Here is a 14,938-nt window from a genome sequence, read left to right on the forward strand (position 1 = left end):
AATGATATTTGGCCATTTTGGATTTTGATAATTTAAGTTTGTCTTTGATATTTTTACAGAAGTGCTGGATGGATCCTTTTCAAGTTTCATATATAGATTTCCTTAGCTTACTATTGATCTGTGGTTGTGCATTGTGAATATTTGGGTTGATTGGAAAAATCGAAAGTACTTTGAATTTACTGTACATTCATATAAAATGATGTTTGAAAGAAATGAAAAATGTTACTTTGTTTATTTTGGGACAGTAATTTCCAATATTGATGGTATATATTAGTGTCACTATTTCAGATAAGAGTACCTGGTAGCTTGAAATTTCTGTACAAGATCATTTTCAAATTAGCACAGGCTACTAAGTTAGGCTTGTTTTGTATCTGTAACCTTTCGGAAAAAAACACATTTGAGAATGTATGACGGCTAAATGACAGGGTTGTGAGTTGTCTTGGAGGGGATTGGTAGAGGGGATAGAATGGGGTTAGAGCTATAGCGAGTCTGAAGGTAAGCCTGAATCAGTGTGTATGTAACAGGGAGTCTCCTTTCCTTGTCGAAGGTATTGATTGGAGAATTAGCACCACTACATAGCTGCCACCAGAGGGGGTTAACAGTCGCCTCCCGTCACGTCCCAACATTCTCATCGCCAGATCAATGTCATTCTCAACATGTCTTTGGTTTCGCGTCAGAATTAATTTTGTACTTTTACAGAAGTGCTGAGACATTATGCACTGATTTCTCATTATTGCAATGTACTCATAATTTCATAAAATAGATTATAAGCTACATGAAGTGTTGTGATAGGAATCAAGAATGTTTTTTTGTGTATGGTTCTAAAGGTTGTGTTATATATATACAATCTTCTTGATTCTTCAGGAAATTAATTTACTTATAAGATCAGGAGCCTGACTTGGTGGAAGAGGATAATGGTCAAGCAACTTGTCCTAGTCCATCTTACAAGGAAAGACATCCTTCTATCTATTGATCCAGACAAGCCTTAATCAGTACTGGGCAGTGAATAAGAAACCAATGCACTACCTTAACTAATTAAAAAATTAAACGAAAAAATTAAAACAATATTTGGCTATATTGTCACTGAATTGATAAGTCTTAGCAGAAATCACAAGGAGGTTGAATTGATTAGCTCCCCTTTTTACGCTGATATTGGCAGATTAAATAGAAATGAAGTTACTTTATATCTCTCTTTGTGTCCTTTGAAATACCACTACTTTAGAATGGCATTAGAGTTTCTGTTTTTGTTGGGAAATATTTTTGTGTTAAGGGGATATGGTATGTGAACATAAGAATCAAACTTTTTATACATAGGAACAAATTGAGCTTGCATGCTGATTTTGGTTTACATGTCATTTTCTCCTTAAAAATTAAATTTTGTTTGTAAATGATTTGATTGAAAATTATATCCTTCTAAACATATCAGCATAGCTCAATTTAAGACATAACACTTTGTTATACTCCTCCAATACAGCTTTACAAGGTTTGGTATGAAGGATTCAAGCCATTCTTTTGCTACATTCTTGAAATATTGCTTCCTGAATTCTCATTAGATTCAGTAGGAAGGCTATATTAGAGATCATTATCTAGAAGGGAGTACAAAAAGGAAGGTTACCCTATAAAAGCAGAACAGAGCAGCTAAATATGGGAATTAAAGGTAAATAACAACAACAATAATAATAATAAATTACTAAAAGATGTACTATTTTAGGCTAGGCGAAGAACAGAAAGATTTGTACAAGAGTTTTGGAGGGGGAGGGGGTTGGGGTTGGATCGAGGGTTGGTAAACACATCTCTGATTACTGAAATATGAAATGGCATAGGATTTTCTTAGGAAGGATTACATATTGGTGGGTATGTTACACGGCTTTGGCTTATTGTAGAACAATACGTATTAAATCAGAATGCAAAATATTTACCACTGCGTTTTGCTGTGTTTCAGCCTCATCAACTGTTTTTAATTGGTTGTCTCTGTGCCTCTTTGTTTTACAGCTCGGCTTTAAATGTCATTTTCGGTAATTTATTTTCATCTGCTGTTTTGTGTTTTCTGCTCTAATTTGATGTCAACTTCCAAACATTCTTTTCTGTTTGTATGACGGCTCTCTGAATGACATTCAAAAATGTGAAGTAACATTTATGGCTGGGATGCAAATCATTGATTTTGCTAAGGAAGGATGTATATATGTATAGATACTATCGGCTGACGAGGACCATTTGGAGAGTTAAGATTTGCTGTAACGTAATTAGTTTATCTATGGTTGCCAGCTTGCTTACATTGTAACAAGCTTTTAGTGTGTTGGACGATTTCCTAATCTCATAGGTTAGTTCAGCTTTCAAAGAAAAATAGGTGTCAATTTGATTGTCATTGTTTTTTGCTACGCTGTTTCTCTGAGAAAATTAAATGAAATTTCATAGGAAATGAAAAGGAAGCTCCCTTGTGTTTAAAATGAATAACACTAAATTGAAAAAAAGGAATGGTCCACTTTTAATTAAAAAGAAAAAGTAAATGTTTATAGACGTGAATGTGATCTTGATAAATGAAAATAGAAAACTGACATGATGGATGTTCCCTTTATATAGGACAGGCAGACAATGGAATTGAGGTTGAATTTCTGATATACCACTGGAAGTCCCATGAACTAAAAATATGTTTAAATTATGTTTATATGTTGATGATGTATCTTTACAGATATAAGTAATTTTTATCTACAAATAGTTGTATAGTTTTATGGTATGTGTTTCATTATAGAGGGCTTTAAGTGTATTTTAACATTCCAGAACAAACACACATGCTTTCAAAATTACATCATATTTTTATTTCTGGGCTGCCTAAATCCATTTCTTCTGTCCATTATTTGTGTGGTACTATCTGTAAATTTTGTGTTCGGTAATTTGTGAGGCAATATTGCTGTACTTAAGTGTCCAGATTGCATTCACGGGACAAATTTTCGCCTATTTTGTCTAGAAGAGGTATAAGGAGTTTTAGGAAAAGAAAGAAACTTGCAAGTAATAGATGTACAAGAGGGAAATCCACTCCACAAGTACCCAAGAGTTAGGATGAATACCATGTGTCTGTCCACTTGTCTGGTGTCTGTCCACTTGTTTGATGTCTGTCCACTTGTCTGATCACACTTTCTTCTCCAAAGAACTGGCAATATACTTATATAGTTAAGTCTAATCAATTCTGATTTTTTCCAAATTTTCCATAGTGGTATGGTATTATATAAAAAACTGTATGTATGCAAGAGTTTATGTGCACAGTGAGGTCCCTTGTAACAGTTCTTGCTAGTTGTTCATTGACCTGTTGGTTCATTGCCTGAAGAACAGCCAGGGTTATTTTGAGGCAAGGTCTCCTTTTAGTAGTTGGTTGTGTCTACCTTTCTGAAAAACATATGGAAGGCCAGTCATATTTCATCATATATTGCATTTCATCTAGAACTAATGGGGTTGGGCATGAGTGTCTTGCTTTTTAACCTCCTTAGAATCAGGTAGGCAGCATCGAGCCATGCGCTGCAGATCTTCACCCGAGGATATATAGGCCAGTGCCGTGCTGAGCTTTGGTAGTCCCTCAAATGTGAAGACAGTCATATATAATTGTTGTAGTGATTGGGAAGTGATCGCACTGAACCACTGTCCAGATTTACTAGACTAAAGAGTCAGCCAGGAATAACAGCTTCAAAGGTCAGAAATATTTATTTCTGGGTCTCTTAGTGTCATTTAACTTAATGGTTTTTGTGCACATCACATTCCCAGATGAGTTCTGTGTATGGCTAGGCTGATAGTGAGGAGAGCGTGACAATACTGCAACGATTGATTTTTTATTGGTTTTGTTGATGTCGCACAAATCTCACCAAAGTGAGAACTTACATTCTGTTCAGTCTATGCTGTCTCTTCATCTACAAAATTCTAAATTAAAAACTTGAAATATAGACGTTACTGTACCTTTAGGAAATGTGTGACTAAAACAGTCTGTTCTGTAGATCCATCTGTCTGTATATATTTGTCTCCTGACATTGAATAAATGAGTCTGTTTAGATTGAAAATCGATCAATCTGTCCATCTGAAATTCTAATTTTATAGATGTCACCACCTGAATTTGAATATTGCTTCAATCTTTACTTTTGATTATGGTTTATTTACTTGATCAAGGCCTGTCTGAATACACAATTCTTATACTTGACCAGGGCCTGTCTGAATACACAATTCTTATACTTGATCAGGGCCTGTCTGAATACACAATTCTTATACTTGATCAGGGCCTGTCTGAATACACAATTCTTATACTTGATCAGGGTCTGTCTGAATACACCATTCTTATACTTGACCAGGGCCTGTCTGAATACACAATTCTTATACTTGATCAGGGCCTGTCTGAATACACAATTCTTATACTTGATCAGGGCCTGTCCACAATTCTTATACTTTTTCAGGGCCTGTCTGAATACACAATTCTTATACTTGATCAGGGCCTGTCTGAAAACACAATTTTTATACTTGATCAGGGCCTGTCCACAATTCTTATACTTGATCAGGGCCTGTCTGAATACACAATTCTTATACTTGATCAGGGCCTGTCTGAATACAAAATTTTCATACTTGATCAGGGCCTGTCTGAAGACATGATTTTTATACTTGATCAGGGCCTGTCTGAATACACAATTCTTATACTTGATCAGGGCCAGTCCGAGTACACAATTTTCATACTTGATCAGGACCTGTCTGAATACACAATTCTTATACTTGACCAGGGCCTGTCTGAATACACAATTCTTATACTTGATCAGGGCCTGTCTGAATACACAATTCTTATACTTGATCAGGGCCAGTCCGAGTACACAATTTTCATATTTGATCAGGACCTGTCTGAATACACAATTCTTATACTTGACCAGGGCCTGTCTGAATACACAATTCTTATACTTGATCAGGGCCTGTCTGAATACACAATTTTTATACTTGATCGGGGCCTGTCCACAATTCTTATACTTGATCAGGGCCTGTCTGAATACACAATTCTTATACTTGATCAGGGCCTGTCTGAATACAAAATTTTCATACTTGATCAGGGCCTGTCTGAAGACATGATTTTTATACTTGATCAGGGCCTGTCTGAATACACAATTCTTATACTTGATCAGGGCCAGTCCGAATACACAATTTTCATACTTGATCAGGACCTGTCTGAATACACAATTCTTATACTTGATCAGGGCCTGTCTGAATACACATTTGGTCAAGGCCTGTTTGAGTATACAATACTCATACTTAATAAATAAAGGGTGATCCATCATTCCAATGAAGAACTTTGCAGTAGTGTCTTCTGTACTCATACTTGATCAGGACCTGTTAAGATATGTCATTTTATACTCAATCAGGGCCTGTCTGATTACATTATTGTAAAAGAATGGAAGGCTAAATTGGACAATGATGAACAGACATAAAGATTGATATACAGGACAAATGCTGGTTCAGGTTGATGATCAAGTCCTGTTTCAATACAATATCATTTTATACAAACTGTAGGATGTTTACCCCAGTTTTAATGTTAAAGTTTTGTTTTCAAGGTTCTAAATAAGCTGAATATATGTTTTTAACCCTTTTCACTTGTCAACAGAAACAATGAATGATAAACAGCAAAGGATAGTAGCTTTAACCCTGTGACCTTCTTGGTCTGAAAACCTGATTGTCCTGTCCGTGGCAGTGACACTTTCCCTATGGTGACCTCTTTGTGAGAGCATTTGAATGGCAACATGATAATTAGGATGGAAATGGCTTTGGTCTGTAGCTAACTCCATTACTGCTACATACAGCAATGTGTTCTCTCTGCCTTCCAAATTGATCATGCCTCTCAATATTGTGATAGCATTTTGACACTTTAAGACCTGATGAACAATTTTACTTTAAGAAAAAAAGACTTCTTTGTTTTAGCTGCTTTCAAAATGTTTTTGCAAATTTTTCAGTCACATTTTCGGAATCTGTCAGTATTGTTCTTTGGAACTTGAGGTACAGTGTACCACTAAAAATGCACTCTAATTATATATGGGAGTGTGCCAGAAAAGTAGCGATACATGTCTTGATTTCACTCCCATTCAGAGGTGATGGTCGAGACAGTGATGTGTTATATGTTATATGTAGGAAATTCCTATGCACTCAGTTTAAAATTATGAAATTTTCTCATTGAGCATTCATTCATGATACAGTGTTAACTTAAGGGTATCACTAGGGGTGTGGAGCCAACACCGTACTTCTCGTGTAGATGTGGTAGGTTCAGTAACCCCTCGCTTGGATACCCCAAGGTATGCAGGGCGATTGAAGAATAGCAGGAACTATAAGAAAGGGGTGTGGTCAATCGCAACAAATTTAGGATCTTCAGTGTGATAACTTTATTAATATGTCTACCGATTTCACGCGAACATTTCGGCTCCTTCAGGACAAATTGTGGTTTACATTTTACCCCTTAAGTAATATAAATGTGGTAATCTTTTGCATCATTCATTATGATGTTATACAATATTAGTCATATGACCGGAGCTAAGAACAGTAACTCAAAGAGTTACATAACATTTTCTATTATTGAACGGTACAGTTACTGGTATTGAACTGGTGGGATCGTCTATATCCACCTATATGTTCATGCAAAATCGGTAGATGTATTAAGTTATCACACTGAAAATCCTAAGTTTGTTGCGATTGACCACACCCCCTAACTTAAGGGTAGATACATTTATCAATGAATATTCATTCATGATACAGAACTGTTTGTAACTTTCAGATACATAGATTTATCAATGAACATTCATTCCTGACATAGATTTTTTTTTTATAATGAATTTTTAGGTAATTCATAAGTATATGTTTGATTTTAAACTGAATCTTAGATCATGTTTTGATTAGCAGTGATAAAAGTTATCATGTACACACTTTTATCACAAAATTGGCCTGTAAGCTGATTAGTTATCAATACAGCTAAGTCATAGATATTCAGGTAGAAAATAGATGTATATGTGATAACATTTGCTAATGTGATGTCACAAATTGCTTTTGTAGTAAATTCTAAAATTAATATATCTTATCCTGTTTAATGGAAATTTTTGATGATTTAACTTTTTTTCTCATGAATTTGTGATAAAAAGAATCTTATACTTGTTTCAGTGTATTATAGAACTGGTCAAATTGTTTTATACGCTGCTTGCCAAAACACTCTTGGTATGTGATCATGACTAATCTTGTTTGAATAATATCTGTTTTGTATTTAACACTGACGTAAGATCCTCAATTAGACATAGCTTAACTGGAATACAATACTTTACTTATTACTGTATGTACCTGGTAACTGATAGTTAAAAAGTAAAATTTCCTCATCATGTGAATGCTGTCGTGTTGAAAGTATTCATTCAGTCATACCCATATGATGGAAATAATATGACCTTGGCCGTGAATGTAAAAGAATCTCTTTGAACAATTAAACAGTCTAATAATTATGCTGACAACAATTACACTGGCTATCGATTTTCATTTTGATAAGAGTAATTTATTGCCGCTTAATTTGTCAAATGCATTATGGGTGAATTTAATTGCGGTATGGTGTGCAGCGCTCAAATAACATTGTGATGGAAGCCATGTCTAAAAAGCAATTGAAACATCTGTAACTTTTGTTGGGTGTTTTTTTTGTGTCAAAGAATTATATGATAATGCTTTTAAGAAGTCTAAAATAGATCTCATGGAATACAGTCATGTACCTCAAATCTTCAACAATGTTAGATCATTCGGGACAGATAAGATTTCGGATGAAAGAATAATGTGTATAGCTGCAGTATCATTCGAATTTTTACCCTTAAAATGTTGTATTTGTGATCAAACATTTGTAAGACAAAATCTACGAAAAATTTATGATACACAGTTTATTTTCATTTGTTAGTAAGTGGAAGTGGATCAGTGGGCAGAGAAACGAGTGAGTTTCAGAGCCTAAAACATAAATTAAAGGAAATCGGTTAGTTATGAGTTTCGGGAATGTTTCATTACACTTCCTGGTCGTGACATCAGCACATCATTGAATTTTAAAGGTTTTCTTTAAATGCCTGAAACGTTTTGTGATTATGTCATTACATGGTCTTTTAATACATTTATCTGTCATGTTTGACTAAAGCAGGACTATATATATTGATATATATATATATATATTGCCTGCCTCTTCCTGGTTTGGGCAGTATAACTTGTGATTGTTACTGAATTTTAATGTTTGAAATAAGATAAAGGTTATAAGATACTGAAGTCATATATTCCGTACAGCCAATCAAGAGTAACAATCTTGTAATAAAATGTAAGGCTGTTTTTATAGGGATTTTTCTATTTGTGCAAAATATTTCTTTTGCAAATACAGACCCTGCAGTATATCAACACTAACCTCTTGACATACACATATAAGTAAATAGAGTTAGAACATAGGAAACACCGGAAGCTTTCCTGTAAAATGTATTAGCAGAGCAAGTATTTTTTGTGGTTTTCACATTCAAATAAAAATAATAAAGTTTTTCAATACATGTTAAAAAAACCAGTACGTTTTTGGTGCGTTCCCAATAATCATCATAATGCTTCTTTTTTTGAAAAAAATAACACATTTACAAGAAACGAGTTTTAAGGATTTTGAAGCAAACAGGTCTGTATTGATCTATAGCATTTGTTTTTTTCTGTTGATCCTAAATATAGCCAAGCTAGTCTTATTGATTGGAATCATTGAGTGATGACCAGGTTAGCTTAATTATGCTGAGTTAAAAAAAATAATATGGATGTTCATTTCTGTTCTTTACCTCTGTTGTGTTCACATTATCCTTTATTCTGGAATATTTTTTAAAAGCATAGTTGATTTCATTTTATAATTGATTAATAGTCTACAGGATAAGATTTTTTTTAAGTGTAGTGTTGATTTTAATATAACAATACATTTATATCAGAAGTCTGTCTTGTATGTTACTTCGAGCTCTGATAGACATAACCATTACGCTCAGCATTAACCTGTAGTTGTCTCTCTGCACTCTGCCACCCGAGAAAGGTAAAGGCCAAAGGATACATTTTAAATCAAATTCTTCCGTGTGTAATAGACATGAAATGGACCAGCCTGTTTGATGGCGAGGTTGTATGAAGGTCGTTTTTGATCGTGTGATAACAATCTGTTTGATACTGTGGTTATTTTTGCATCTCCAGTGGTACTATCAGAGGGAACTTTGGGTTTTTGTTTTGTACTTCCATCATGCTGTCTGTCCATCTTGTCAGGACATGTATAGGACAAGTCATACTTTTCCCCAGAAGATTTTTATTGGTGATGTTGTCGTTTACCCTTCTGGAACACTTGTTCTCATTCTCGTCCCTCTTCAAGGGTTTCTGTGTTGTTCTTTCTTTTATTTTCAGTTTGCCTGTTCTAATTTTGAATTATAGTGTTATGATAGTATTCTCAATTTTTTAAAGCTCACCAGGTCAAAAGGGCTGATGAGTTTATGCCATACTACGATAGTTATTGTCATTCATCATCCCACAACATTTCCTACAAATTTCTTTTTGCCATAAACAACTGCACTGAAGCAAGAATGCTTCTGATCAAATTTGATTAAAAGCATTCTCGAGGGAGGAAGAAGAAATTAATTTTATGAATGTTGGGTCTCGACTCTCAAGGACTCTGAGGGTTTTGGCCCAAAAGGGGATTTGGTAAGTCCTTTAAAAATTCTATTCCTCCTGTAGGAATGATTAGATCTTGCCCAAATATGGTCTTAAGCATCCTTGGGTAAATGGCAATTAATTTCGTGTAAACAGTGGGCAGGGAAATTGCATTACCCAATAGGAGGAATAGTGAAAAATTTTTGGAAACCTATTTTCCGGGTTTTGCCTCAATTTAGCCATAAGTATCCTTCGGTGGAGGAGAATTGATTGGTATAAACGATAGTTGCGCCCCCTAGCACAAGATGGGCAGGGTTCGATAGGTGGAATAGAACAAATTCTTCAAAATATTTCTTCTGACAGAATGATCTCCAAATATGATCTCAAGCATCCTTTGGCGAAGAAACTTTAGTTTGTATAAGTGGGGCATCTGACCCTCCTTGGGGCAGAGGTGTTGAGCCTAATGGTGGAAAAAGTGTTTTAAATACTTTTCCATGATTAGTATAAATGAAGTAATTTCAGCAAACTAAAACCGGGTGAGCGATACAAGCCCCCATGGACCTCTTGTTATTTCGAGTTTCCAGATTAAGGGAACAACATTCTTTGGACACTAGATAATATCTTGTTACATGTATCATTTTGCCCAAGAACCTTTTTTGTGACTTGTTTCATTAATAAAATATAAAAGCATTGCTGTAGACCTTGGAAGTTTTATTTAGAACCCCCCTCCCCCCACCTCCTTCCCAAAATAATTGGACTTGACAGTTAACATACCCATCCCACACACTTGTTTGACCAATAATGATAACTATATTTAGGAAGAAAATGGTCAATTTAGCAACCAAGGGGTGTAAGGTTTATTCGTGCAAAATGACTGCCAAGTACAAGCGCTGTGTAATAAGAAATGTATGAGTTTAGGACATGTCTTAAATAATTACAACATTGCATGCAAGTCTAACATTTAGCTTGTTTTTTTACATGTTCTAGGATTGGAATGATCTATCATTACTAAAACAGATAACCTAGTTTTACTAAGATAGTTTGTACATGTTTCCAAATTGAACAAGACAAGAATCATAGAATAATATAAATATTCACTTTATTAAATGGATATCATAGGATTCTCATCCCTAGGGATAAGATTATTTGATATCTAATCCTTAACAAGCCTCAGACTCGAACATTCAAGATTTTGAGCCCACCATCATCAGATGGAAATGAGTATTATATGAGATACAGGTTTTGATACAAACTTCATGTAGTGTGCTAGCACTTCTTCGATACTTTGATATATTTCGACTCATAAAAAAACTGAGACATATGGCGCAGAATCTGCATCGAAACTTACAAAATAATGTATCCACTTTCTGCGTATACATATGTATGAATTTGTCATTTCACAAAAGTGAGTTTGTGAACTTTTTTATATTGAAGTAATTTTATTTTTGTTACAGTTGGCCGGTCAAGTCTTCCACCAATGTAAACTGTGTGGATAGTAATGGGTACACTCCCTTACACCTGGCTGTCCTCCATGGACACAAGTAAGTTTATGGTTAATCACTGATCAGTTTCATATCCTACCTGGAATGGATTTTGCCTCACCGGTATCATTTATCATGATTATATCTTTGCATATCCTTCTGATTCTTTTGATTTATTTTCCTTAAGTTCACAACAAAACAACAAATTAAGGTACAAGACAAAAATCTTTTGAATTCAGTGTAACAGGTTATTAATAATGTCTAATAGCTTCCAAGGCATAAACTCATGTCCAAGTTATACATCATGGTAATCAGCAGGGATTTATACATATGTATGTAATTTAAGGACAGATCATTCATATTATCATCAGTTACAGATATGTAAATAAGGGCCTGATTATTCAGGTAATCATCAGTTACAGATATGTAAATGAGGGTAAGATTAGTGAGGAGATCATCAGTTACAGATATGTAAATGAGGGACAGATTAGTGAGGAGATCATCAGTTACAGATATGTAAATGAGGGTAAGATTAGTGAGGAGATCATTAGTTACAGATATGTAAATGAGGGTAAGATTAGTGAGGAGATCATCAGTTACAGATATGTAAATGAGGGACAGATTAGTGAGGAGATCATCAGTTACAGATATGTAAATGAGGGACAGATTAGTGAGGAGATCATCAGTTACAGATATGTAAATGAGAGACAGATTAGTGAGGAGATCATCAGTTACAGATATGTAAATGAGGGACAGATTAGTGAGGAGATCATCAGTTACAGATATGTAAATGATTAGTTACAGATTAGTGAGTTACAGAAGATCATCAGTTACAGATATGTAAATGAGGGACAGATTAGTGAGGAGATCATCAGTTACAGATATGTAAATGAGGGACAGATTAGTGAGGAGATCATCAGTTACAGATATGTAAATGAGGGTAAGATTAGTGAGGAGATCATCAGTTACAGATATGTAAATGAGGGTAAGATTAGTGAGGAGATAATCAGTTACAGATATGTAAATGAGAGACAGATTAGTGAGGAGATCATCAGTTACAGATATGTAAATGAGGGACAGATTAGTGAGGAGATCATCAGTTACAGATATGTAAATGAGGGACAGATTAGTGAGGAGATCATCAGTTACAGATATGTAAATGAGGGACAGATTAGTGAGGAGATCATCAGTTACAGATATGTAAATACAGATTAGTGAGGAGATCATCATCAGATATGTAAATGAGAGACAGATTAGTGAGGAGATCATCAGTTACAGATATGTAAATGAGGGACAGATTAGTGAGATCATCAGTTACAGATATGTAAATGAGAGACAGATTAGTGAGGAGATCATTAGTTACAGATATGTAAATGAGGGACAGATTAGTGAGGAGATCATCAGTTACAGATATGTTTATAAGTTTACTGTTTTTATTGACATTCAGAGTTTAAAAAAAAAAGATCTTTTTGATGTATCTTTTTCAGTTACAGTTGATAAGGGATGTCTTTTCTAAATGCATAAAAATGGTTAGATACATGCTTGATAGAAATCATTTTTGGAGCAAAATTTCATACTGAGACTTTACATCTACATATAGTAAAGGTGACAGTAGTGGACTGTAGTTTCTACAAAACAACATGGCTCCTCTTATAAATCAATATATAACGGAAATACCCAGACAATCTTCTCCACAGCCCTCCTGTGTTCCTGCCATCGCGCTATTTGTATTATTGTATATGGGCTTATCATTGACTTAACACTTTTTATTTGCCTGATGGATATAGGGGTCCTGTATTGGTACTACAAGGTTGGAGGAGAGTCCTGGGATTGTTGTATTATCATTTAAGGGCCTGAAACTACCTCGGGAATTCTATTAATACACATTTGTGTATTTCTATTTTGTATTCTTCTTCCTGGCTTAATATATGACCAGCAGCAGGGGTCGTTGTCATTTGTGATGGGCAATAATAACAGAACTTAAAGTTGTTTTAGATAGAAACATCATTTTAGTCTGAGATCAAAGACCCATTTAGAGTAAAATCCTGAAGTCATTTGGAGTATAGACACACTATGAGATGATCTGAATTAAGTCTAACCTGTGTTTAGTGTTCCAGCTAAGTTCATATTTTTAGGTTACCTGAGAGGAAGCTAAGCTAATCTTGTGGTGACTATTGCAATTGCTTATCTGGCGTAATGTATCGTAAACTTTGACATTTTGACTTCATCTTCTAAACCCCTCATCCAATCCCCAGGAAATTTTGTAGAAACCTGTCATGACCAAAAGTGAACCAAAATTGTATATTACCTGATTTTCCAGACTATGAGCTGCCCCAGAATATAAGTCACAGGGCCACTTTTTATCGGGTTTTATTCAATCTTATCCACATATAAGCTGTACTCTTCCTTACGATATGATGACCACTGTTGTCGACATTTAATATACCAGTAACAAATAACGGAAGGCAGTTTATCAAGATTTTCAGTGTAACATTTGATAAAGTTTGCTTATGAATTTTGTGCAAATAATCCTTTATTTTATGAATATATTTTAAAATTATGCTGGTCATTTAAAATACCAAAAATTGAATTTGTTTTTGGCCTTCAATGATTGCCAATGTACAGGTAGGGCCTGACGTTATGTACAGTATTGCAACCTCTCCACCAGTGTTTCTACTGTTAAATATTGATGAAGGCTATTTATGTTGATAAAGTTCCTATAAGCACATGATGTATTTTTGTATGCTGCATCAAAGTCCACTGACATCATAACAAACTTGGTGGCTATTCTAGAATTTGACCTCTTCACCCCATGACCTAGACCACATCAATTTTAAAAGTAGTTCTTTGGGAAATGTTGGAATAAAACAGGAGCAAGAGGATAGATATTTTAATATGATTTTGGTGTGAGCAGAAGTAAAATTGAACAACTATGGATCTTTGTCTCTGAAAAAGTGTACACATTGGATCATTAACATGGTTTTTGATTGTAAGTTATGTTGTTTCATGCTTGTAAGTGATTTCCTTTGTACTGGTAACATTCAAATATAATTTTTTCATTCATTTTTTCATTTTGATGAATATTTCATTTGAAAATTATAACTATTTTTCACTTCACAGTGTTTCCATGGTAATCCAAAATGGTTCACACCAGGAAAATTAAGTTATGATGGAATGATAAAATAAAACCAAATCCAAAATGACAAATATTAATAAAAATAATTTCAGGAATTCTTAAAATTCTTTAAATTCTGAATTTGTTCAAATGCATATCAGCTAGTAAAAATTTGGATGTTAGGTGGATGTGACATCATCAATATATACAGAAAATTACAAACAAGATTAATCTGTAGCATCTATATCAAGAACACTGATGCACCATTACAGCCCATATCAGGTATTTCAGTTTTAGATTTGGAGTCTATCCTAATTTCTCTTCCTTAGCTTAGGGGAAATAGTACTAAAGATGGAGATTTTATAGTGATGAAACTTTTAACATGATCCTCTTGTTGATTGTAATATATTTTATTTCAAAGTCCTTAGTATGGGATATGGCTGTTAATGTTCTGTACAGTTTACCTATAATGTAGTGTAAGTTATCTTACTTTTGTTAACAAGATGATTTCTATGACACAAGAACAACAATAACATGGTAACTCAGGTGACCATACAGTCCTTTGGGCCTCTTTTTGAAGCGTAAGTCTGTTTGGAAATCATGTCAAATTTTCTAAGAATTACAGAAATATGTATAATTCTGTTTCACTTCGAAATACTGCTCCTTTGGAAGTGGTAGATAAATGTTTATACAC

At 34.4% G+C, this 14,938-nt stretch overlaps 1 protein-coding gene across 1 annotated transcript in view; it reads left to right on the top strand.

Annotated features, from left to right (window-relative positions):
* The window catches only part of LOC132550045 (uncharacterized), a 138,049-nt gene that overhangs the window by 4,429 nt on the left and 118,682 nt on the right, over nucleotides 1-14,938 (top strand). Inside the window, exon 2 of the mRNA XM_060214043.1 lies at nucleotides 11,103-11,189. Coding sequence (XP_060070026.1) covers nucleotides 11,103-11,189 — 87 coding nt within the window. The remainder of the gene's footprint in view (nucleotides 1-11,102; nucleotides 11,190-14,938) is intronic.

This window comes from Ylistrum balloti, unplaced genomic scaffold (assembly GCF_031769215.1).
Source record: "Ylistrum balloti isolate Yb309-2 unplaced genomic scaffold, AGI_CSIRO_Ybal_v1 Utg370102, whole genome shotgun sequence".
Taxonomy (NCBI): Eukaryota; Metazoa; Mollusca; class Bivalvia; order Pectinida; family Pectinidae; genus Ylistrum; species Ylistrum balloti.